At 39.0% G+C, this 24,011-nt stretch overlaps 1 protein-coding gene across 8 annotated transcripts in view; it reads right to left on the bottom strand.

The window, feature by feature from the left end:
* Positions 1 to 2,486: 2,486 nt before the first annotated feature.
* LOC119006146 (CUB and sushi domain-containing protein 3-like) overlaps positions 2,487 to 24,011 on the bottom strand; it is a 213,205-nt gene continuing 191,680 nt past the window's right edge. For 3 of the 8 annotated variants that reach the window (XM_037074543.1, XM_037074545.1, XM_037074544.1), the window contains exons 61-71: positions 19,221 to 19,394; positions 18,384 to 18,457; positions 17,024 to 17,135; positions 10,946 to 11,125; positions 10,505 to 10,570; positions 8,902 to 9,060; positions 8,374 to 8,486; positions 7,507 to 7,594; positions 6,047 to 6,280; positions 5,785 to 5,926; positions 2,487 to 5,038 (exon numbers count right to left, since the gene is read on the bottom strand). In XM_037074543.1, coding sequence (XP_036930438.1) covers positions 4,879 to 5,038; positions 5,785 to 5,926; positions 6,047 to 6,280; positions 7,507 to 7,594; positions 8,374 to 8,486; positions 8,902 to 9,060; positions 10,505 to 10,570; positions 10,946 to 11,125; positions 17,024 to 17,135; positions 18,384 to 18,457; positions 19,221 to 19,394 — 1,502 coding nt within the window. In that variant the 3' untranslated portion in view covers positions 2,487 to 4,878. Of the gene's footprint in view, positions 5,039 to 5,784; positions 5,927 to 5,982; positions 6,281 to 7,506; positions 7,595 to 8,373; positions 8,487 to 8,901; positions 9,061 to 10,504; positions 10,571 to 10,945; positions 11,126 to 17,023; positions 17,136 to 18,383; positions 18,458 to 19,220; positions 19,395 to 24,011 lie in introns of those variants that run through there. The other 5 variants (XM_037074546.1, XM_037074547.1, XR_005070692.1 and 2 more) reach the window with 4 other exon arrangements.

The raw sequence follows: 24,011 nt of genomic DNA, 5'->3' as shown, positions 1-24,011 counted from the left end.
TTTGCTGAAATGGTTATGGAGGAAATTACATTATTCATCCACTTTAAGATTAAAAAGGGTATATTAAAGTATATAACTCTTCCTGCTCTTGGAAACCGTTACACAGAATATTAAATCCCAGTCTATTTTCCGAGACATAACCTTTACATGAAATTCATTGTTATAAGCAGTGAAAATGCTGTTACTTAGTGCGCTAATCTGCCACATCAAAATAGTTTAAGCTCCGACTTATTCAATAAAAAAATGTGTAGAGGAAATCGTCAGTAACTTATATTTCCTCAGGGGTTTCCTTTCTCAACAGCTTCCCATCTGTATCAAGAATGGTCCACCACCCTGAGGACATCTGGCCAATGAGAGCAGAGTGGTGGAAAATGGCTCATTAGTGAAAGACTGAAATATGCAGTGAGGGAGAGTCTAGTTAGTCAACTGACAATCCAGCAGATTAAAGCCAAAAGATCCAATGGAAGCAACTCATTATGCCTAAACACGCGCGGGAAGAAAACCAACAACTTCGCCGACTTCTGCTTCTCTTGGTAAACACTGAGACATTGTGCAACGCAGGGTGAAGAGGGGAAAACCCGTTCTATCAACACTGCTCATTCAGAGGTTGTTTTATTATGCACACGGCCGAGAGTTGCTCCCATCTACCGTGCAACGTGTCAATATTGCTGGCTGTCAATGTTGCGGGGTGTGATTTCACAGCACACATACAGGCCTGTGATCAAAGTGGAGGAACGCCACGGGGTATCTGCACATCAGAGGCAGCCAGGAACATCCCTTCATTGTGCCCGCGCATGCACCTCTGCAAATTGATTTTCTAAAGCAGGCACATGCCCACGCCACAAGACCGCGGATGCCTCCGTGAACAGGACAGTGAAATCAGCTTACTGCACTAACCTGCTCAGTCACCAGATCTCAATAGAGCATTTGTAAGATGACATGGTACAAACTGCAGCAGGAGCACAGAGAGGTTCCTCAGAGGATTCTCCCGACACAGAAACCAGAGGTCTAATGAAGCAATATGCTGCTCTGAGAGCAAACGGGGTCAAAGTCAGTGTTTAGAGGTGGCTGCCATTAGTGTATTACAGCAGGCGTGCACCGTACTGAACAAACAGCCTGAGCCTCTTTGCCATCTTGGCCTAGCACCAGCTTATATTACATCACCACCCTTTGTGTAAAATCTGCTTGATGAAGCTTCCGAGTAACTTCAATTGAAAATCCTTCTGGCAAATATTTCTAATCCATAGGTAAATCCCAGGCTTAGACTTTAAAGTATATGCTTAACCTTAAGTTGGAAATCAAACTGGTTACTGCCAGTCAAGCGCAAGTCGTCTGATTTTTATGGGGCCTCTTCATGCTTTCTTTATTGAGCATTCTGTGATATCTGTCACACTCCCTGGCAATTTCTCTACCCTGATTGCTGTAATTGGATTAATCTTAGTCACATCATGGCCTGACAGACTGTCACCTCCACATGTTCCCCAGACTGCAGCAGGTGTCCACCTACTTTGATTCAATCTGTCATGAAGTGTTGTTGGCAAATGTATTTAGTCCTTATCTCTAATTTCTTTGATTTATCCTGAATACTTAAAAAGATAACTTTAACAAACCTTTCTCAGACACACAGATGTTTTACAGAATTATGCAGTTTCAGTTACAAGTACTATAGAAAACCAGGTCATGGTGAATTGTGTTAAAAAAAAAACAACAAACCCACAGGGATGTGTTTCATTCAAATGCGTCACAGTTCATGTAACGCCTGCAAAAAACATCCTTTTCCTACTTGGTACTTGCTGTACCACTACCAGAGTTCATAAATGGTTGATTCAGAAAATAACCCATTCTGAACATTTAAAAAAAAAAAAAATACAAAGAATACAAAAATACAACTGCCACCCATCTTGTATTCAAAGTAAAGTAAAATCAAATGTCATTTCAGTCCTTTTCTAGAGTAAATGTCAGCTATTTGTAACCACTGATGGTGACAGAAAGAGAGGCAGGCGAAATAAGACTCCAGGAGATTACAGCGGAGATGAGGAAAGATCAGCAGAGTTAATGCTGCAGTTCGAGCGCTCTTGAAAGTACGGATATTCAGAGATGGGGTTTAAATTATACCCCTATGTCACCTCTTTTGTGTGTAAAAGAGGTTAAGACTTAAGTTCTGCTCACAGCAGGTGTTGACAAGGATTACTTTCCACAATGTATTGCTACAGGCAGTTTCAGAAGATCTACAGTGTACCTAGGACAGAGATAATATCAGTACTGATCCTATTTTGGCTAAACCAAGCCGTGGTCAGCAAGTACAAAACTCATTAAATGGAAAGAAGCAGCAGATTGAACGATAAAAGCTCTGTGCTCAGTAGGGAACAACTTTTCTTACATTGCAAATACAGCGAAAGAGTGCAGAGCTTCAGAAACGGAGGCTGAACAAAGCCACGATAGCTCAATGAATAAAAGAAGAGAATAGCTACACTGCAGTTCATTATTTCATATTTTATATATAAATTAAGGATTTATACATTGCTGATAAAGAAAAAATACAAAACATTTTTGATCTTACATGACATTTACATGTGAAATTTTACACAACATATTCAATAACTTACAAATGCTTTATTTGCATAAAAAATATATCTCTTTACAAAAGTTTTGTAATATTTACATATTCATATACAGAGATTGTTGAATGGGATAACAATTGTGTGGTACATTTAAAAGCATTCTACTCTAGTCTGATGTGAGACCGACTTGCCGTATACTGTTTTTGCCAGGTGCATTTCTTTTTCTCATCCATAAGAAATATGAACTCGCAAAATATATTACATATCGATAACACAAGACATCTTGCCAAAGAATGCCATCAAGTATCAAAACTGTATAAATGTACAAAATGTAACAGCAATGACAGGAATAAACATAGTGGTACAAAGTACTATAGCAGCAATTGCTATACTGGATCACTTTTTGCCAACATGCACAGATATGAAACTATGAGCTGCTTTTTAAACACCTCTTTTTAGATAAACTGTCAGAGCTGACATCAATCAGCTGAATCATTGTTAACTGTGCAGATAAATTACACTGATGTACAGTTTTACTAATGCAATAAATGTCATGTCTTCCTTAAAAACATATGCCCATACAGTATTCAAGGCACTGCAATGATGTAGAAATGTGATGACAGTGTCAGATTCATTTTTTTCTTTTAAAAAATGGATGGATGGTAGTTGAACACTGATGGTGGCTCATGTTTAAGTGTGCAAATCTTTTCATGTATACTGTACATTTGTTGGCAGAAGCTGATGGTTCAGTGAGACAATGAAATGACCATTTGTATCAGTGGGCGTCAATAAAATAGGCCAAGGCTGTGCGTTCATCAAGTTTCTCCAAGTAGGAGTGTGGATCAGGTTATTTACTGACTAAGGCACGGTTTCCCAAAAGAATTAAAGAACGACCAACACTGCTCAGTTTGTGAAAAACCAGGACGGACGTGGAGGTTACACTTGTTCCGTCATGGAATTACCCTTAAGTGAGGCAGACGCATGTCAAGATTTATACTAAAATTGAGCAGGACAACAAGCTTCAACCGACCACAGACTGCCCACCGACATATCTTTGCACTTTGATTTACTGACTTCCAGGCTTAAATAAACTTCTGGGAAACCTGGCCAGCTGTAGGTACTGTGCACTCTATTCTCAACTCTATCGTTCAACAACCCCTGAAACATTTAAGCAACTCCTACTTTGAGATTCTTGGTACACACAGGCTCAAGGCTGGGGTTAATTCACTCTGATTTTGGTTTATTTGGGACAAAAAGCTAGAAAATCACAAAAAGAAAAATTACCTCAAGAGAAATCAGTTTTCAGAACAGTTTCAATAACTTAAGAACAGATAAAATACACGGATGACATGAGTACAGCCCCACATGATGAATATACTGAAAGGTACAGTGTGCCTAGGATAGACCCAATTTAAACTCTCATCCTTAAAGAACAACTCTGTCATAAACAAATTCACTGCACTCAACTTGATAATAAACCTTAATGTTGACTATATTTCTTGTGAAGAAAATGTACTCTATTGTTGTCAGAAAACCTGCACTGTAACAATAAAAGCCCTAGCATTCCCAGCGGCACTCTAGAAAAATGGTACTGCACTTCAGTAATTAAATCCCTGGCCATATATCTCGTCAGTAGGAGGTACCATCCAATTAAGAGGTAAAATTGGCCATATAACGCTGAACACACTACAGCACCGACACTATTTAAAGAGAGGCAGTTTCTTGTCCACTTCCTAATCCCCTCTCTCACACCCCACAGCTTAGAAAATAGACTCTAAAGATTACATTGATCACCTCACAGTTGAGAGGCTCCTCTCTTCCATAAGAGAAAATAACTCATCAGGGGAACATGAGACAAAGACAAAAACAAACCACAACAGGGTCTTTATCTGGGCTGTTATTATTTTAGAAAAAAAAAAGTTGAATTTTTCATTTGGCATTGTGAAGTAACCCCTCTATATTTATACTAAAGAGCATAAAATACTCAATTTTGTCTATATGCCAGAGGCTCTTTTATTCATAAAGCCAACACTCACAGAGTGTAAAGAACGCTTCACTTCACCGAGCTACGGGAAGATCTGGAAAGGTGTGCGACCCCCCCTTCCTTTCACATTAATCTTTGAGATTCTGTATACGATCAACTGCAACTGCCATAAGTGTTGCTGAAAATGTGCTTTATGTTTCTGATCAACTCTTTTTCTTTGTTGAATGTCATCAGAAACAGGAAAAATATAAATGTCTGTATATATATTTATGTAGAGCAAAAAAGGAGAAGTTGTATTCTCCCTCCATTTGTTTCTCTTTCACTCAGTAGACATCAAACCATGGTGCAGATGGTGTTGAGATTGGGGTCAAAGCGGACGACTTTCCCCTCAGCAGCTTTAGTGTTTGTGTTGTACATGGGATTCTCAAAAGTGGCCTGTCCATTGTTGTTCTCGTGGACAGAACATCCTGTGTACTGCGCTTTATCTGTTTTCCTGCGGGGGGGAAAGAAAAATGAGGTTGCATATTAGTTGAGAGACAGTATCCCAATTATCTCCCCTCCTTCCAATCCAATAAACATCTTTCCATTATCTTGTGTGGACAGCTGCAGTAGGTAAATTAGGCTGAATGGTAATTATTGTTGAAAAGATCAGTCAGAAGAGCCCGTGCCTGTTCACTGGTAACTAACGTAATGAGTGCAGAATTTGCATGTCACAGGCTCTAGCTGTATGCACTGTTCTGAGCGGTACTCTATAAATCAAGACAAAACCCACTGGACTACGCACATCACATACACATACAGAGAGGAATACACTACATTTCATACTATATACTCTCATTAAAAATGACATATACTGCTGTGTAATGTGATGTGGACGGCAACACGTTGACTAATATTGCATCATGCTTTGAAGCCTCTCAAGAGTAAGCTACTGTATCAAGTGGGGAACCTTGCTGCAGTGAAGCAGGCTGTGGAAGTGGGCCACAGTGTACTTATCTACCTCATCTTGATGTGCATTTCCTGTGGCTGCAACTGTACAAAGATCCACATAAATCTGGGTTTGCAAAACTTTTCCAGCATTTGATCTGTGGTAGATAACTTTGAGAGTCAACATGGGAGACACGCTCATGGAAATGTAGCACTTTCTCTCTCAGGTGGGAAACAAACCAACGAAGACTACAGTAGCTACTACGTTTGGGATCTGGGCTGCTATGGAAGGCACAAAGATACAACACATACCGCTGTTTGTAGAGATAAAATCCGAGGCCTGCAAAGATGAGGGCAAAGAAAGGCACGAGGATAGCTACAGCGACAGAACTGCTGTTGGTAGAGCCATTGGTTTCGGGGTCAATGAGTGTAATATTCTCCCTCACACTTAGACCTGGAAGAAAAGCATCATATTAAGCAAAAAGCTTAGTAGTCAGTGGATGACAAACATTAAAAATATTGAGATTAACAAAATGGCACTGGAGAAAAATAAATGAAAGAAATAGAGACATACGCATCATCTGCTGGTGACGATGGTGATGATGATAATGAAGAGGAAGATGATCACAATGACAAGTCGGAGACGCAGCAGCCCGTTGATAAAGACGACAACCATAATGATCATAGTGATAATGATCACTGTTACTGTGATAATCTTGTTGAAGACAATCATGAGACGATGACAACAGGAATGTTGAGCACAAAGTCGTAAAGGACGATGATGTGGAAGGGAATAATCCACTTTGTGCTACATGACATATGAGTGGTTGTCAGTGGGTGATTAGGGGCCACACACTATAAATGTATGCATGCTATCAATAGAGAGAAGATATTATGTGGCATCATTTTTTAAATAAAAAAATGTGATAACTGGGTTATAAAGTGAGTGCTGCAATTTAATCCAAACATATTAAACACTAAACACTACAGGTGAATAGGAAAAAAGTGATATCTGATAGGTATAAACGTCCCCAGTTGATATCTCTTTTTATCACTCCATAAATCAGAAAATACTGTCAACAGCTATAAAAAAAAGTCCCTATGTTCTTAGGAATATAATGGCACATAAAACCTGGCTAAGAATGATATACGAATTAACCTTAAAAATAAGGAATAAGCCTGGAAAGTTTTAGTGCTACTGACAGGGAGATTTCTAGCTCAGTGGACAAGAAAAACCTTATTTTGAGAAAACGACTGACATATATGATAAAATCCCATAAACATCTAGACACACAAATAAGCAACATTTTGTCACCAGTTTGATATTTTATTTAATTAAATATGTGCTAATTTTTAAGAATTTTACACAGCAAAAATCTGAACATAAACACCTTAATGTGGATTTTAGATGCTGAAGACATGGTTTAACGTTTCCATTGGGGGGGGCTTACTAGAAAGAACCAATATGTTATCATAAAATACTCGATGTCTTTTCTCTCTCTGTGTGCGAAGACAATAATGGATCTTCAATGAAGCTGAAACATCTATTTACAAAAAGTTTTCATATCCATCTCAGGAAAATGTTACCTTACTTCTAAATTTGCAACATTTTGAAATATTATATAGATTTGCAATAATGGAAAGACATGTTTGAGGGCAAGTTTTTTCAACAAAAAGCTGTTTAAAAAGTTGGAAATTGCAAGTATGTAATCTCACTCATTGAAAAATTCAGAATCTTTCTTTCACTTGATAGTCCTTTCACAATATATTTGTTCTTCAGGTTTCAAGTTTTCCAAGTTGTAAATTGAACCACAGTTGGCTTTGTGTGTCACAAATCATGCTTATACGTACATCTTCAACTCAGATGTAAGGTGAGAACAAAGAAACATCAGCCTTCCAGTGTCAAACTCTCACACATATTTGAGCGGAGTGGAGGGTTTAAAGAGCATCTCTTTTCTTTACTTCTATGAAAATGAAATATGCGGAGGCGTTACCAATGGCAATGGGACTCACTGTATTTTAAAAGACACATACCAACTCTCTGAAGTCCAAACTGTCCGTAGTCTTTACCCTGTATGAAGCCTTGGAACACATAGCTGCCACCCTCAGGCTCGGCTGAAACCTGGTAGAAACAAAAATAACACAGAGCTCAAGGAAAAGTCTGCTTTGTTTCAAGAGCATGTATAATGTTGGATTTTTCTTAGCATCTAAGAAGGTGTTGCATCTGTTCTACCCCTAATCAAAAACTGCGCATATTGTTTTAGTACGACAATCAACTACATTCAAAAATAACCCCTTTGTACTGTGAAACCTCCCTCTACATGCTGCATTACAAAATGCTATCAATAGCTCTGCCGTGTGCAGTCACCTGTCACATTCTGTTTTTAAGTGGTCCTTGAAGTTTATTTTAGAAGGACTTCAATCCCACCAACAAACAATGTTTTGCATTTGTTTCTAGGCCCTTAGATGTCAACTGTGTGTCAGCTTATTCAGCAAATTTACAATGCGGGAATGCTGAAATGTTTCATACTGAGCACTGGGTGCATTTGATATAGAGCCAATGTAAATATATGTAAACAAAAGCAGAGAAGCCTGGAAATTACTAGTATACTCATATATTTACAGTTTCCCTTCATGCATTATAATTTTTTTTCACATTTTTGGCACGCTAAATAGGATGAGAAAAGACTACTAATGAAGCAACACTGGCTGGATTCAGTTGAGGGAAGGCTTATTCTCGCCTCCCAAGTAGTAACAGTCCCATTGCCTGTGATATTCTGTGTGTCTGTCAGGCTGAAGCAGAAAAAATAAATACACAAGTCTAATGAAATAACAGTCACAGCTCTTGGTTATTTTCAAAAGATCACTGGCCAGCTGCTTCAAATTTCTGTGTATACTCACAAATCCATCCATTGCCCAGGTCTCATCAGTAATCCTGCTCAAAGAGCTGTGAGCCACTGCTCTCATCTGGTACAGCAAAAGCATTAACCGTGCCTCCTGGCGCTTGTACACTCCTACAAGGTAGAGGCAACATGAGAAGCGATGTGAATAAAGTGATGAAGCAGTAAGTGGGGGAATGATAAAAGAAGGCAGAGAAGCAGCGACAAAATGAAGAAAAGCAGAAGCAGAAAAGCAGAAGCAGTCCGAAAAAAGACGAGAACAGATGAGAAAACAGCCGAGGGAGGAGAGGAGGGGAGGAGGGGAGGAGGGGAGTGACTCTTGAGTGGGCAGTTAGTCAGTGCAGACCAATACATCCGTCTTTAGAGCCAATAGTTCATTTCCACTCTCATGCATGAGATCATTTGGTGATTGACTGATTGACATGAGGTACCCTCAGAATAAATGGAAGTGACACAAAGAGGTAGTGAGAGGGGGAAAGGGGAGGCAGAGAGCAGGGAGAAGAAGACAGATGATTTATAGATGACTCACCAGAGAGTAGAAACTCCATGCTACTGTCGGTTAAAGTTACATTGACTTTTCCAGTGGAGGCATTAAAGCTTGTGACTGTCAAAGTCATCGGCTGTTTCTGGCCTTTGTAATCATAGGAACCCTTCCAGACGAAATCAGGGGCAAACACGTCGTCAGGAACTTAAGGAAAGGAAAGAAAAACTCATTAAATAATGTCATTAAAATAACAAGAAAGAAAAAGTGGCTGATCTCATTCCTATTAACCAGTGTTGTCTAACAACATCAAATCAAAATTATGTTTTTAATACAAGCTGACTGCTTGCACCCACACTGAAAAATGGTAATTGGATGTGCAGTGGAATCAACATATCAAAACAGCTGATAAGGGTATTTTCATTCAATTTGAATAATATCATGTTCCTTATATGCTTTGACAATCTCAATCAATGATAATTAAATACATTCTGGAAAAGATAACCCAGGCCTCATTCTGCAAACTTGGCACAACTTCTTCATGAAAAGTTTTTGGAGCACTTTTACAGAACAGTCATTATCTCACGGTAATTATTTACAAGGCAATTGCAAGCCAATTATCCTTGCAAAGAGGTGACTGTCTGTAGTTAGTACCATGAATTAAACCTAATAATAGTGAGGACAATTATCTATATATACTCAATAATTTTCAGTAATTGCTGGCACAACACGGTGCACTTAGATGGAATGTGACATTATTTCTAAACTTTCTGATGTTGTTAATAGCTTTAGTTGTTTAATACAGATTGAGGTGAAGAAACATTTTAAAATTCTTATTTTTAAAAATTCAGGTACTTCCTTCCACAGTGCAGTTTCACCTCACTGGGTCTCAGTAACAGTCAAAACAACAAGATTATACAGAAATTTGAGCTCAGTGCTCATGTAAGCAAGCCAATATGCTCATAATGCCATATTGACATTTAAAACCTTAGTTTAAACACGTAAGCATGTTAAAATTAGCTAATTAGCACTAAACACAATTTTATTTGTTTAGTATTACAAATAATGATCTTAATAATACAATCTAAAATCTCCACCAGTTACATGCTTGTATCATCTGGAAATAATTACATTGTTGCACCAATTATAGACTCATTAGATTGTATGCATCAAGTATTATAAAATAAACATATCATGACCCATTCATATTTCCTGTAACTAATTACATTTAATTATATTTTGTACCAATAATCCAAGCTCAGTTTGTTAGAATGTACATATACAACATATGTAACTGTAAAAGAGGTCACAGAATATGGTATGACCATAACATAATAAAAGCAATACACACCAGGTTCGATGCTAATAACATTCATTATATGCTAATTAATTTCCTGCAGTGTGAAAAATGCTGACTTAAAGACTAAAAGGACCCATGATGACAGTGGAAGTTGTATGGTTTTGCTGAGACAGGTCTAGTGGCTGTATAAGACAATAAACTCAACCCACCGTGCAGCTACAGAGCAACAATGGCACCCCGTACTATAAAAGAAACTTTCCTATAGTTGATGCTAAAGCCACCAAAACATAGATGCAAGACTGCTGACTTACATGGCTACCAGATGAACAGCTTGTGCATTTGAAGACTCACCATTTATTTTTGGGCTCGGTGTCCCTGGAAAGGGTTTGACAGTTTTCTCATGTGATTTGGAACCGGCTGCAGAAAAACATAAATATGTATGTCACAAAGATGTAGTGATACACAGCCAAGTTTAACAGCTGGAGGATGTTGGGAAAGTAAACATTGCTAAACTGTAACTTGACGCCCACATTAAACTTTTCCTCAGTTTAGCGAGATCTCTCGTGGCTCATTTCTAACAAGCACTTACAAATCAAAACACACTAAAAAAAGAATCAATTGCAATTAGTTGACAGTGTAGTGACACAGAAAACATCAAAGAAACCACATTGTCTCATTATATTTGATTGGGGTTTTATTTGACTACCCTCTACCTTTATGCATGAGCACAATCTTCCCCTTGAACATTTTTAACTTTCATTCCATCCTCGCAGACCTCTGCTGACCACATACCTCTGCAGACAGGCACCTTGCCAGTCCAGCTGCTGTCAGAGCGGCAGACGCGGTGCTCTGAACCCCCGGAAAGGAAATAACCTGGCTGACAGCTGTACACCAGGGTGTAACCGTAGGAGGGCAGGTCCAGACCCACGACGTCAGCATTGGCCGGGCTCCGCGGCTGCTTGCAGGAGTGAGCTGGAGAGCAAAACGAGGGCAGATGCATTAGTTCTCACAAGTTCATGCACACAGAGATGCACAGGTAGACGAGACGACAGTTTAGGAGTCATTGGGGGAGGAGAGAGGGGAAGATGAGGGATTAAAAAAAGGAAGTAAAATGTAATTGCTTCCAGGGAGTTATTAGGGAGCATATTGATACTTTAATATGTGTAATTTCTTTTTCCGATACAAATATGGACATTTGTGGCTTGGGTGATTTAATGCTTAATTTCCGGATGTATCAGCACACAACATGAGCTGAAATTAAGTTAAAAGAATAACTGAACAAATTGCTTGTAATTTACCCAAAAGTTTGGATTGCAATCCAAGTATGTGTCCAAACTAGATGAAGCTTACCAGTATTCTTGCACAACAGTGCTGAAGGAATGTTACTGTAGATCATGCAGGAGTGTTTTCTATCATGAGGCTGTGCATATAGGTTGTAAGGTTACTTATGGGCATTGGAAGGAGGCAGAATGCTGACTGAAATAATTGGCAAATAGGAGGCCTTTAAGTGCAGCCCATGTTCTGGAAGTCAGACCAGTGTGACCTGAAAATAAAATATCAATATACATCTTGTTAGAGCTTGAGTTTTTCAGTGATTCTCTTTTGACTTTCTTGGCTTTCTCTCTCTTAGCTAATTAAAGTATTCTGTCTAAAAAAAACAGAAAGCTAGTGAAAGGCTGATTACGTATCATGTATGAGAAGCTGAATCAGAAACTTAGGACAAAAGCTGTCACTGCTGTGTTGCCAAAACATCAGCCTCTTACAGACTGTATTAAATGCTTTCATTCACTCATGAGTGGGTTGAGTATACTTAGTTTAATTTTTGACATCAACAAACTCTCTACAAAACAAAGATTTATGCAAATCAGCCCGTGCCACCAAAACACTGTGGGGTTCAACATTTATGCTCTGAAGCGTCAACAACAATGTGAAAATAGCGAAATAATTTTGCCGCTTGTGAGCGAACGAATACGTTGCCAGCTGTCAAATGGGAGACAGCTGCAACTGAGTCACAGTACCAAATCGGTCCTTCATGGAGTCTTAATGACATTAGTGGCAATAGGGTGTGGAAGGGATGAAACCCAGTTTTCTCGGCTTCGTGAAAGACGAAGAATGTGTGGGAAATTCCTCCTGTTGGATCGATTTTGTTGGTGTCTGATCCGTAAATATCATATGCGTGTGTATGCATGTCTCAAAACATACATTTGTCAATGCTCTGAAGGCTGAAGCAGGTACAGAAATTGAGCAGGATATTAATCTTATTCATCTTACAGTCTCAAACACATACAGGAAGAATGAAGAAAGCACAAGGACAACTGTTGAAGTCATCCTTGTGTGCCATCCACAGCTTTTCCAATAAACTCATAAATCTGCCATGAGGAAATCTAATGTGTTATCTGTTTCCACCACAAGAAGGAAAAAAAGCAGCCCCATGCTGTGAATTGTAGAAATAAAGTCTGGATAAATAAATAGATATATAATAAATAAACTCCCTTCTCGCTTCCTGAACACAAGTCTATCAAACCTATTTTAAAATGACAAACTGTCGGCACATGTCCAGAGTGGTTGTAGAGTTTGTAGACCGTGAATGTTGAAGACACTTACAAGGCCGATGAATTGTTGTATCAAAGACATGTCACATTCCTCATCAACTTCTGGTGACAGAGCCAATGTTTATTTACACTTCAAACAGCACAGCGGGCTTCACTCCTGAGATCACACAAGGCCTCGAACGACACTTTCACTTTTTCTGTCACACAACAGCATGTAATGTTCTTAGTTCAAAGTCGCTATCTCAGATAGAAACAGACTGCAATAGTTAGAGACACAGACAGACAGAGACAGATTGGGGCAGACACACAGAGATAGTAGTGCTGATGGATTTCTGTTCCAGACAAGGAGGTTGGCCGGCTGCAGACAGAAACAGCAAGTCACCATCTAGAAGTTAACTTTTAAACAGTTACAGTGTTTTTCTTCAATATTTTTTTTGTTTTTAACAGGTAATCTTGTTAGTACGCTTTGCTGCCCAAAATGTTGCCAGTCAGAGGTTCCATATTTTGACATCAAAATAATGTTTTTCATGGTATCTACCAAGTAAACTTGTTACTCTTACTCATGTCTAATCAAGTTATACTTGCTGAACTTGTTATAGTGCTCAGTGGCACCCCCTCAAATCTCAAAATTTCCACGCTGATGCTTTGGAGATTTGGGGCTTTTTGGTGTGTTCCTACAGACAAAATTATAATCTGATAAAAAGGTAATGTGCTTAAAATCCTGTGATATTAAACACTTACTTGTGTCCTCTGCATCGATAACATCCATTTATTTCTAATCCCTCCAAGTTTTTGCTTTCACCAGCAGTATAAGATTGGCTGGCTTCACTTTTAAATCCATTTAAGAGGCTTCACAGGAACAGAATACCATTTAATCATAGAGAAAGGTATTTCAGAGGATTTATGACTGGTTTGACTGAGGGTCAACACCGAGTGTTGGCCCATACAAAGTGCTCATACTCAAATACATATACATAAGCACAGTTTTCCCCTGTTGTATTATGGAACAGACAGCCCTCTGGGTCTGTATGTCCACCTTCAGGGTTTGTCCAAGTGAAAAATGAATACAAAAATATTGCAATACATCAACAGACTTCAAATTAATTAATAATTCAACTTTGAGGCAGAAACACACAAACACATTGAGGTTTATTTTCTTGGATCGCCAATGATGTATTAACTATACTCTTTAGTTCAATGTAAACAATAAATATTAGTTTTATTGATATAAATGTGTTGTTCAATTACATTATCATGGCACAGTTTTTCCAAATCAAGCAAACAGTTTTCAGCAAAGAAAGATATTGTGACACACTTTATGTGCAGAACTGTGAAATAAGGATGTTTTTTTCTTTGCACATGTAATGATACACTCATAACACCAACCAGACCAAGAAATGTAAAGTAGGAGGTCTCTTCAAGACAATGTCTGGAAATTTCTACCACTGTCCAATTAAAGAGCTAATGTTGTTGTTGTAAAGTTACAGGGCAATTTAACTTTATTTAAAGGATATATGCATAAAGAAAACATATCACTCGTGGGCCTTTATATGTTTATTCAACTTCAACAATATAAATGGAACATTAAGGTGTAAGTGTCCGTAGTAATTCATTTGAGATTTAACTCATACAAGTTGGGACACTTCAATCTGGTGACCATCAGAGATGCTGTCCTCTGTTTTAACTCTGGTAGTAACAATGACAGGACGAGGGCAGAGGGAAATCGATACTTTTTCGAGACGCCACAGGTGGTGGAGTAAAGCCAAAGAGCATCTACTGAAATGCTGCAGAGGCAGACAAACCTGGCTATGAAACTGTACCTGCAGAACAGAACGAGTCAGGAAAGCCTCAAAATATGATTCCTCTGAATGAATTCCCAACTGGCTGTCATGATGCCATTTCAGTGGCTGGCTTTACAACTTCTTGGTTACACAAAAAGGTAAAAATATGTCATTTTATGTTTACCACTGTGAAAGTTAATGGCACTGCGGGGATGTTTTGTACACAATTCCAAAACCGGCATTAACACTTATTGAAATTAAATGTTAAATATGTACAGGCTGCTCAAATTTTAGCCCCCAGTATAAAGTGACCTTAGATTTAGTCCACGTCTTCATAATAAGGAGATCTAAAATGTTTTTGAAATTATAAATTCACAAATTTCTTGACAAAATTTGCTGAATCAATATAAAATGGACATGCATGTCTACTTAAGAATCTGCCAGATGCTGGGGTTGTTATGTGTAGATTAATCCACTACAAACTGCTTAATGTTTATGTCCATGTTGAGTTTAACATGCACCATTTTTTATCAACATCCATTTAGCTAAATATCAGCCATTGTCAATCAGCGGCACAGAATGGATCTGCTAAGCAACTGACTCCTGACCTCAGCTTGTGACTGTGCATTTCTTAGTGGTAGCATGCCAAGATTCTGCAGATAATGTGTCTTTTATTAAGGCCTTTATTTCCATAATATCAAATTTACATTATTATGCATTATGAAACAACCTGAAAATGACCTGAAGAACATTCAGTTTGAAACTTAGAGCTTTGGCTTATTGTTTAGAGGTTTATCTGCCATTCTGTTGGCTTGTTATGTACATTGATATTTTCCTTTTTCTTGGAAGCTCCAAGAAAAAAGTGCAGCTCAAAGAGGTTGTCATCTAAACCTTTCAAAGATTTTATCAGCTGTACATGCAGCCTTGGAAAGGAGGAGACTGTGTGCAACACAATTCCAAAAAAGTAAACAAACAAAAAAAGAGTACACTATATTTACTGACAACGGTTTTCTGAAGGGCTCTCAAGTCCAATTAGTAATTCCCTCAGACAGTTGTGTGTTACACAAAGTGGTGCCCCTCGCTCCATCCTTGCTTGTGAATGACTGAGCCTTTCACACCCGATCACAATGCCATCACTTTTTAGTGAATCACTTGTTTACATATGGAATGTTCAAAACATTTCTTAGTATCCTGTTGCTCATGTCACGACTTGTTTGAACTGTGCTGCTGGAATCAAATTCATAAGCATATATTTACAAAAATCAAAAATCTGTAATATCTCTCCAGAGAGAGAGAGAGACAGTGCCAGTACCACTTTTGACCTAAACTTACTCAGACTTCTCTCTCTCTTTTTTAAAAATTATTTTTATGTACAACCTCTAAAAACCTTTAGTGAGTGGGATTTATGGGTCAGCAGTTGGAAAAGACAGGTGGAGCAGAAAAAGCTGTCAGGTGGCAGAAGTCTAGACAGGAATTTTGTTTTTTGGTTTTGTTGAAAGCTGTTTAAATGAGCACTTCATACACTTCTAATTAGCCAAAAAAAAAAAAAAATTACCAAGATGCATCATGTAAAACTGCAAATTTAACATTATGCAAATATTGTTAGTATTTGCAACCCACTTGTTTCAATGAGGGGAGACTAAATATTAGAAACACCTCTCCGTATGATAATTCAATTCAAGTGCACCACCAACTACAGCTTCCAAAATGACCATACTGTTGAATCCACATCTAAAACAAAACCTGAACACAATCACTCTCATGAAAGAGAGCAACCAGCAACTGAGTGTAAGTGCAACAAAAATATGGCGTGATGCACATATTCAAGTATTCACAATCCCTGTAAAGCTCCCCTCCTCCCAACACACACACACACAAACACACACACACACACACACAGCTTTGCCGCAGAGTGGATCAGGCAGAGGATGAAGGGTAGGTATTACAATTTTTCTGCTCCCTCAGCAAAAATGTCTCCTAGAAATTCAAGTGGGTGTGGGTACTTATGAAATCAAGATTACAAAATATATTTTGAATCCCTTCACCATGACGCAGCTCAAATGTTTACATGGTAAGTGCTTAGAAAAAAGGCAGGCTATAGTAAGATTTAAAATGGTAATATTTTCATGAAAAATGCTACAGCTGAAAGGGATTCCACTGATGTGTTAGATTTCGTAACTGAGATAAACTGCACAGCCTAGTTTGTCATTGGTTGAGTGTAAAGATAGTTCAATCAGTGTAGCAGTAATCACGATCAACACCTCTCTCTCTCTCTCAGAATGACTGAGGTGGCGGGTTGATTGAGTCATGACCTGCAATCTACTGGGAGGTCAACATTTATGTCAGGATTGAGCGAATGAGACAAGCTGTATTGGAAGTAGACATCAAGCCAGGGGGAGGGAGAGTGTTGAGGAAAAGAAAAGAAAGTGTCTGAGTTGCCAGCAATGCAGATAAGCAGTGACAAGGTGCCAGAGGACAAAGTGAGAAAAAAAATGATACAAAGATACAGCAAGAGAGCATGATGAACAAGCACTCACGGATGCAGGTGGGCTGGATGCCGGTCCAGGTGAGATCTGGCAAACAGAGCCGGGTGGTAGAGCCCTGCAGTAGGTGTCCCTGTTGGCACTGGAAGTCGAGTCTGCTGCCCACCTGGCCACAAACGGACAGCACACAAATGGAGAAAGTCAATACACTGATGCAAATGCCAATAGGCTCCCAGCATCAAATCTAAAGAGCTTGGAAAAAACACTGCACACTGAAGTTTTTCCCTTTTTTTAATGATTATCTGTAGTGTGTGGAGGCAGATGGAGACTATTCCTAGAGGCGATGGCCCTTGTTGTGTTCTCATCTGATTCACAGACATTAGAAAGTGAGGGAGCTGACGTTCTGGTAAAGATATTAAGCCAAACTGCTTTCTGTTATCTTAATAAATGGCTTTTATTTTCTGCCACCATCCCAGCTGCCTGTTTAAAGACAGCAGCGACACAGAACTTTTTCATTTGCTGGTGTCAAGATATCGCTGAATTTGTTCAGTAATGCAGAAAAATGCAAGACTACAGCCATTACAAGCACTGATCCAAATAATAAGCTGCTTCTGCTGTCATTTGGGAGAAATCTCATATCAGATACTCCACTGAATGTTGTGGAGAAATTGTTTGCACTTAACTTGTAAGCGACACTCTAAAAGCAACAGGGAGGAAATAAAATGAAATACAAGAGCTGAGAGCATCTCAAGGGAACTGCTGAACACACACGAATGGTCATGATATCATTTTTTTACTATGATGCATTTTAACTTTGCTCATTTTCAACATAAGCTCATATGGCATACAGTGCACATTATTATGGACCTACTGTGGCTGTGCATCATGTTTTTATACGTTCACAGTGGTGGAGATATATCTTAGGAAGGATGGATAAATACATGCATCACGACTTGCTCCTTATACCCATCTAACATGATCCAAGGAATAATGATTTTGTCTTGAAAATCTATTGGAAACTGGCCTTTACAGAGAGGACTGGGTATAGGTTAAAAGCAGAGCTGTGATCCCTGAATGGTGCTTAGATTTCGTGCATTTTTTTCACACTCAGCCCCCTCTCCCTCTAATGTACAACAACTAGGCATCATCAAATATTGATCACATGTGGATTTGTTGTCGCACTGAATTAGGTACATGACATAGAGAGTACAGCCTATGAAAAAGAAAACATGTTGTGACAGCTCGCTAGTTTTTATATTAAATACCTGTTAAATAAACCTGACTCCAACTAGGAACATCATTTTTTTATGGTTGTGTCTGAAAGTTATTCTACACTAACAATTTACTTCAGAGTTACGGAACATAACGTCATCTGTTCGGGAAATGTGTCCACTGCAGGTAAAGCTCATTTTACCTTGAAGCCGGTCGAGTAGTTCATATAGCCATGCTCAGGTGTCCCTGGATTTTCACAAGTGGTTCTTGTAGGCTCTGGAACAAGATAACATTGTCATGATGAGCGGGGGAATTGCAGCAGAGCAAAAATGAGAATATGACAGAGGGGCAATCATTGATAATGACAAAGCAGTTTCTCTCTGGTGTACCGTGTACCATGTACCAGAGGACAATTACCGAAATGGCTTGGTGACATGAGCAAAATAGCCCCACCATTCTTAATCTGGAAACTATGAATTCCTTAAAAGTCTCAAGAAAAGGAACAAGACTAAGAGACTTTCAATCACCCCACAGACTGTATTCAAATTAAGACACATTCAGATAAATATAACATCAGCACTTTATATTTCCAGCAAATAAAAAGCATTGCCCCTGATGAAAAAATATAAATAATGTATTCCATTCTTATGATTTGTATTTATATTTATATGAATACCAGAAGGCAACACGATGGTTCAAATTCACCTCCAACCGTGGAAATGTGTTTTTTTTACCTTGCCTGCCTCGAGAGAACCAACAGAAAAAAAAATATCTTAAGATTAAAAATAGTAGAACTAAAGTGTTCTTCTTTCATTTGTGATGATACCTGGCAGACATCTTGCATCTAATCTCACTACCTTTCTCTATCTTGCTAAAATACTCATCTCTTGCATACAGCAAAGTCTAATCATGGGATAGGAGTAATACCTGATCAAAAATGTAATGCTTGACAGTTCAGAAACAAAAGAATTACATCCCAAGCTGAAACCCAATTATTCAACTGATTAGCTGAATCAACATGCAGGCAGTTATTCTGTACCTATACATCGAGGCTGAGACCCGCTCCAGGTGCCATCCTCCTGGCACATGCGCGATGTTGACCCAACCAACACGTAGGGGGCACTGCAGCTAAACATCACCTCAGACTTGAAGATGAAACTGCGCCCTTCCCTCCTTCCTTTGGCAGGCATACCAGGGTCTCCGCAGAACTTGGCTGCAAAGGCAGAAATGTGAAATATTGCTGATGTAATAAGCCAAGGGCTATCAAATCCAAACACAGATGTTACATATTTTTCTGCAAGTATTTATGCAACAGTCCTGTTCTGTTAAACCGACCCTCCTGTTCATGCCAATGCCCTATTGGACTGTCCCATTTTTACAGTTCAGATGTTCATCTCCTCTTAACCTCATTACTCACAAGGAATTCTGTAGCAGCGAGTCAATTGAACACAGCATTGAGGAGACTATTCAGCATTTAATTCAAAAATAATAAGCTGTGTGGGATGCTGCAGAGCCCATATAAGATCAGACCGTGATGAGGAGTGCCTAAAGTGATTTCCACTGCCACTGCTGCCAGCTTTGCTGCTGTCAATGGGTTTTTATTACATTTAGTACCTGACTGTAAAATGGCTGTCTTTCTACATGATTTGGAAAGTCTTCATTGGAGGAATTATTCAAATTGTATTGATATTATGCTTAATGCAAATGTTCCTTTAGCCATTTTTCATTGTATATGGGTACAAGCACTGACATCCTTGCCTCAGGATAAATAGCTGTCTTAACACTTTTTGTGTCCAACAATCAACCTTGCTGGTAAGCGGTTACACTAGGTACAAAATATTCATCTTGGCAGCAAGGAGGGACTGAGGGAGGTCATGGCACTCAATTTTAGATCAAAATAATTAGCAAGTGAAATATTAATTTCTCTGACGGGGCCTTGAGGTTGACACAACTGGAGCCATCTGCTGCTGCTGTTGCTCTCCACGCCACTTGTATGATATTGCCTTTTTAACGGGACTCCAGTCACAGCCTCTGCATATCAAGCTCATTGGATTTTCACTCCTGCTCCTTAGATTTATTACTTGTGGACATCTAATCAAGTTGACTGTAAAAAAATAGGCTGAGTGGGAAGACAAGTCAGCTATATTATAGTCTACCAATGTGTCTTTCTATCCATCTGTATTATATATACTATGCATCCATCAATCCAACAACACTGATCAGTAAAAGTTACTTGTGAGCTGTAGGAGGTTCAGAAAGGCTCAGTGTGAGAGGGAGCAGAGGCGAGGACGAGAGTCACAGCATTCAGTCACACAGCCAGAGCGCTGCGGGATCAAGCCAATAATAGGGCAGGCTGCTTCACCAGACCTGACATGTGCTGCTGCGTGGAGGTCTGGAGACAGAGATAAGTTCTCGCTTGCTCTCTACCCGAAGTCAAGAACCAACAGGGGCTTCCCACCGCCAGTCTCTGACATAATAGATATCTAGTAGCAAGCAGATTAGAATCCAACTCATGCAGGAATGGATATATAAAGACATTACTGCGAAATACCATTATCTCAGAAACAAATTGTTGTATTCAGAGAAATATCTAACTCATACAAAATATATTTGCCTATACAGTGGGTCCCATCTGACATCGATGCATTGTGAGTCTCAAACCCCAGCACCAATACTTTATCCATGTTTGATTTGACAACAAATAAAGATGCAAATTTATGGCTGGATCAGAATGGGATTCTTTTCACTTTTCAATAAGACTGTAAGACTTAGTATTCAGATTGCTGTTTTTTTTTTTATTTTTGGGTTGACAAAACAGGCCAAACAGGTGACACACACATCAGTCAAAAGCTTCAAGCTGGAGGGAAATAATGTACTGCTTTATGGATATATAAGAGGAATGGCCCAGGCCCAAACCAAGCTCAGCATATTTAATGTGCCTGTGTGCGTGTGTGTGTGTGTCCATATGTGTGTAGATGGATGAGTGAGAGGGAGAGTGAGAGTGAGAGAGAGAGGGGGGACTAGTCAAACTCTTTCTCACTCACTCTCTCTCATGTAGCCTCTCCCCTTCCTTGATGAATTATCAATGCTTTGAAATAATCAGTATGCAGAGGCCAGATTCAAAGTTGGGAGCAGAGTCTCATCCCTACAGACACATGAACTATCATTTCACAGACACTGAATTCTGCTGCTTACTCTCCCATGTGTTATGTTAGGGAACATGAATATGCATCTTAATCCTGTTTGGCTGCAAATGCTTAGAAAAGTAATGATTTTAAGAAAAGCACAGAAGCTTTGCAGATGCATGGCGTTGACCGCAGTATTGCCGAGCTGTATTTCAACTAAAAGTGCTAAGCTTGAATTGCAATCATATTTCTAAAATCTACAGCACAGCAAGCTTACTTTATGTCTACTAAAAGGCAAGCCTTTAAATTATCATTGTTGCTGATGAATGGTTAATGTTCTCAGTCTAAATTATAATGTATAGACTGATGCTTGAAGCACATCTTTATATGCACAGATACAAAAACATTACTGACTTGTGCAAATACAGAGTTGATCCATGCCAAATCTATGTGTGAACAAAGTAAAGCACAGTATGTATAGTACTGGTTGATCCTGTGGCTACATTGTGAGCACTGACACTACCTCAAGAAATAACTCATGATAATGACTTGACCAGTTATGGTGGTGAGCATTGCAGATTGCACTAGAAAGTGCTATGCTGACACTTTAATGCATAGCTAATAGCATTTTGTACACCAAATATGATCAGCACTTTCTTCCCCCGTTGTTCCAGTTTCCAGTCTCATTTATTTGCCTTGGTAAACCTCAGTGATTCATCATAGACTTGCCTCTACTTCGAGTAGCTGTAACAATGTGTTAAGGAGAGCGGAGTTGTCTACAGACACTGATCATTGATCACACTGAAACATACTTATGGTGTATGGCTCAAAGTGTATGTCAATTTTGTACAAGCATTGGAACCTGACTTCTAGGATAATTACGTGCTGAGAGACACAGTAAACACAAACGTTACATCATGGTACAAAAAGGTTACTGGCTCACATATCTGCGGGAGGTTGTTTTGTGGGTGCTGATGTGGAAAAATGATTGTAGTGTGTTGAGGGATGACACTGCTCATCATAATTGCAGTAGACAGCAAGTAGATATGGTACATTTACCAAGTAGAACCTGATTCATTTTAACTCCAGATGACATCTTTTACCCATCATAACAACTCACAGATATACTGGTGCACCTCAATAAAACAGGCAGTTGGTCATTTCATTTTGCTTATGCACATATCTGGTCATAACAGACCACTACCCCCCTATTCAGGTAAGCAAGACATAAATCAGACAGTAGTGTGCACACTGACTTCCGTAAATTACCGGTACAGTAAATTACTGCAATGTGGCCATTTAGTAGACCAAGTGGCTGTACGCCTGAACATCTAGCTGTACGGCCACAAACACTAGCAGTCTGTCAGCTGGATCTCAGATGCTAAATATCCAAATGGGACTGTGTTTGCCTGACTGAATACAACCAAAAGCACTACATTCTGTCATTAGCATCAATTACAAAAGAACACACAAGTGAATAAAGTTCTTTTTAAATAGGCTCAGGGGTCTCATACAATTTTTTTTAGTCATGGTGTCAACATGTGTTACCAAAGTACTTCAAACCATTGCTCTTACCTAAAGTCGCTGTCAACACAGTGTTGTTACTCCAATAATCAATCATTTGGAAGCAAAATGCAACAATTCAACTGTCAAAACAAAAGGACTGCCTTCACTGCCTATTAGTTTAAGTGCAGTGATGCTTTTAATGCAACACAGCAGTCAGCAAAAAAAAGCAATACTTCTTTTTGCATGGAGTGTTGTGAGGAAATATTTTTTGTGACATTTGTTTTTCTTCCATTTATTCCTGACTAACATTCAGAGAGAAACAAACACAAGTACTTCACCCTACTTGATATTTCATTTCTGTCGGACTGATACAGTACAAGAACGATTCTGATGACAGGGAGAAGCTCTTGACCAGTCATGCGTCCCAGGGGTTATTATTATGCTTGCACAGAAGATTTTGAGAAGGTCTTAATATGGTAAAGAGCATCAGACACTCCACTTGTGTTTCCACTCAGATCAGCATCTTCTCAATATTGTGGCTTTGTCACAAGGGCTGGAAGTCAATTCACTTTTCATTTAATAAAAACTGAAATTGGAGTTTCCATTTTGTATGAATGATGAAATATTCAACAGTGTTTATCTTTATGAACAAGTAGGATACAATGGGCCTCTCATGCTTAGCAGTGTTCAGTATTATTTCTCAGTGACCACTGAAAGTGGTTTTAGGATTAAGTGCAAGTCACTGCTATGAAAAAAAAAAAACAAAAAACCAAAAAACCCCTTGATGTTGCAACTAGAGCAACACTAATAATCCCTGTTCTGCACTGACACAAGACTGTCTTATTCTATTTTCATAGTGACTCAGCTGTTCCACCGAGGCCCCGGTGTTGAATCTCATGACTTATTCATGACTTTTATTAATTACATAAACTCGATATAACCTCTAAGGGGGCAAGTGAGAAAGTGGTAGAAGGGGCTTGCCCAGCAGAAAAGAAAAAACTTCATACCAATTCACTCAGGCAGAGATTTGTTAATTTTTAGGGGGGGGGGGTTGGCCTAACAGGAGAATATGTAGTTAATGTATCTAGAATATTTTAGCTGACAAAACAGTGGGACTTATAAGATATGACAATGACACATCTGTCTGCTACTTAAGCACCACGGACCTATTGATACAGAGCACAGTTAGGCCTCTGATA

This window comes from Acanthopagrus latus, chromosome 17 (genome assembly GCF_904848185.1).
Source record: "Acanthopagrus latus isolate v.2019 chromosome 17, fAcaLat1.1, whole genome shotgun sequence".
Taxonomy (NCBI): Eukaryota; Metazoa; Chordata; class Actinopteri; order Spariformes; family Sparidae; genus Acanthopagrus; species Acanthopagrus latus.
Note: the sequence above shows the minus strand (reverse complement) of the source record. Positions and strands in the feature narration are given on the sequence as shown.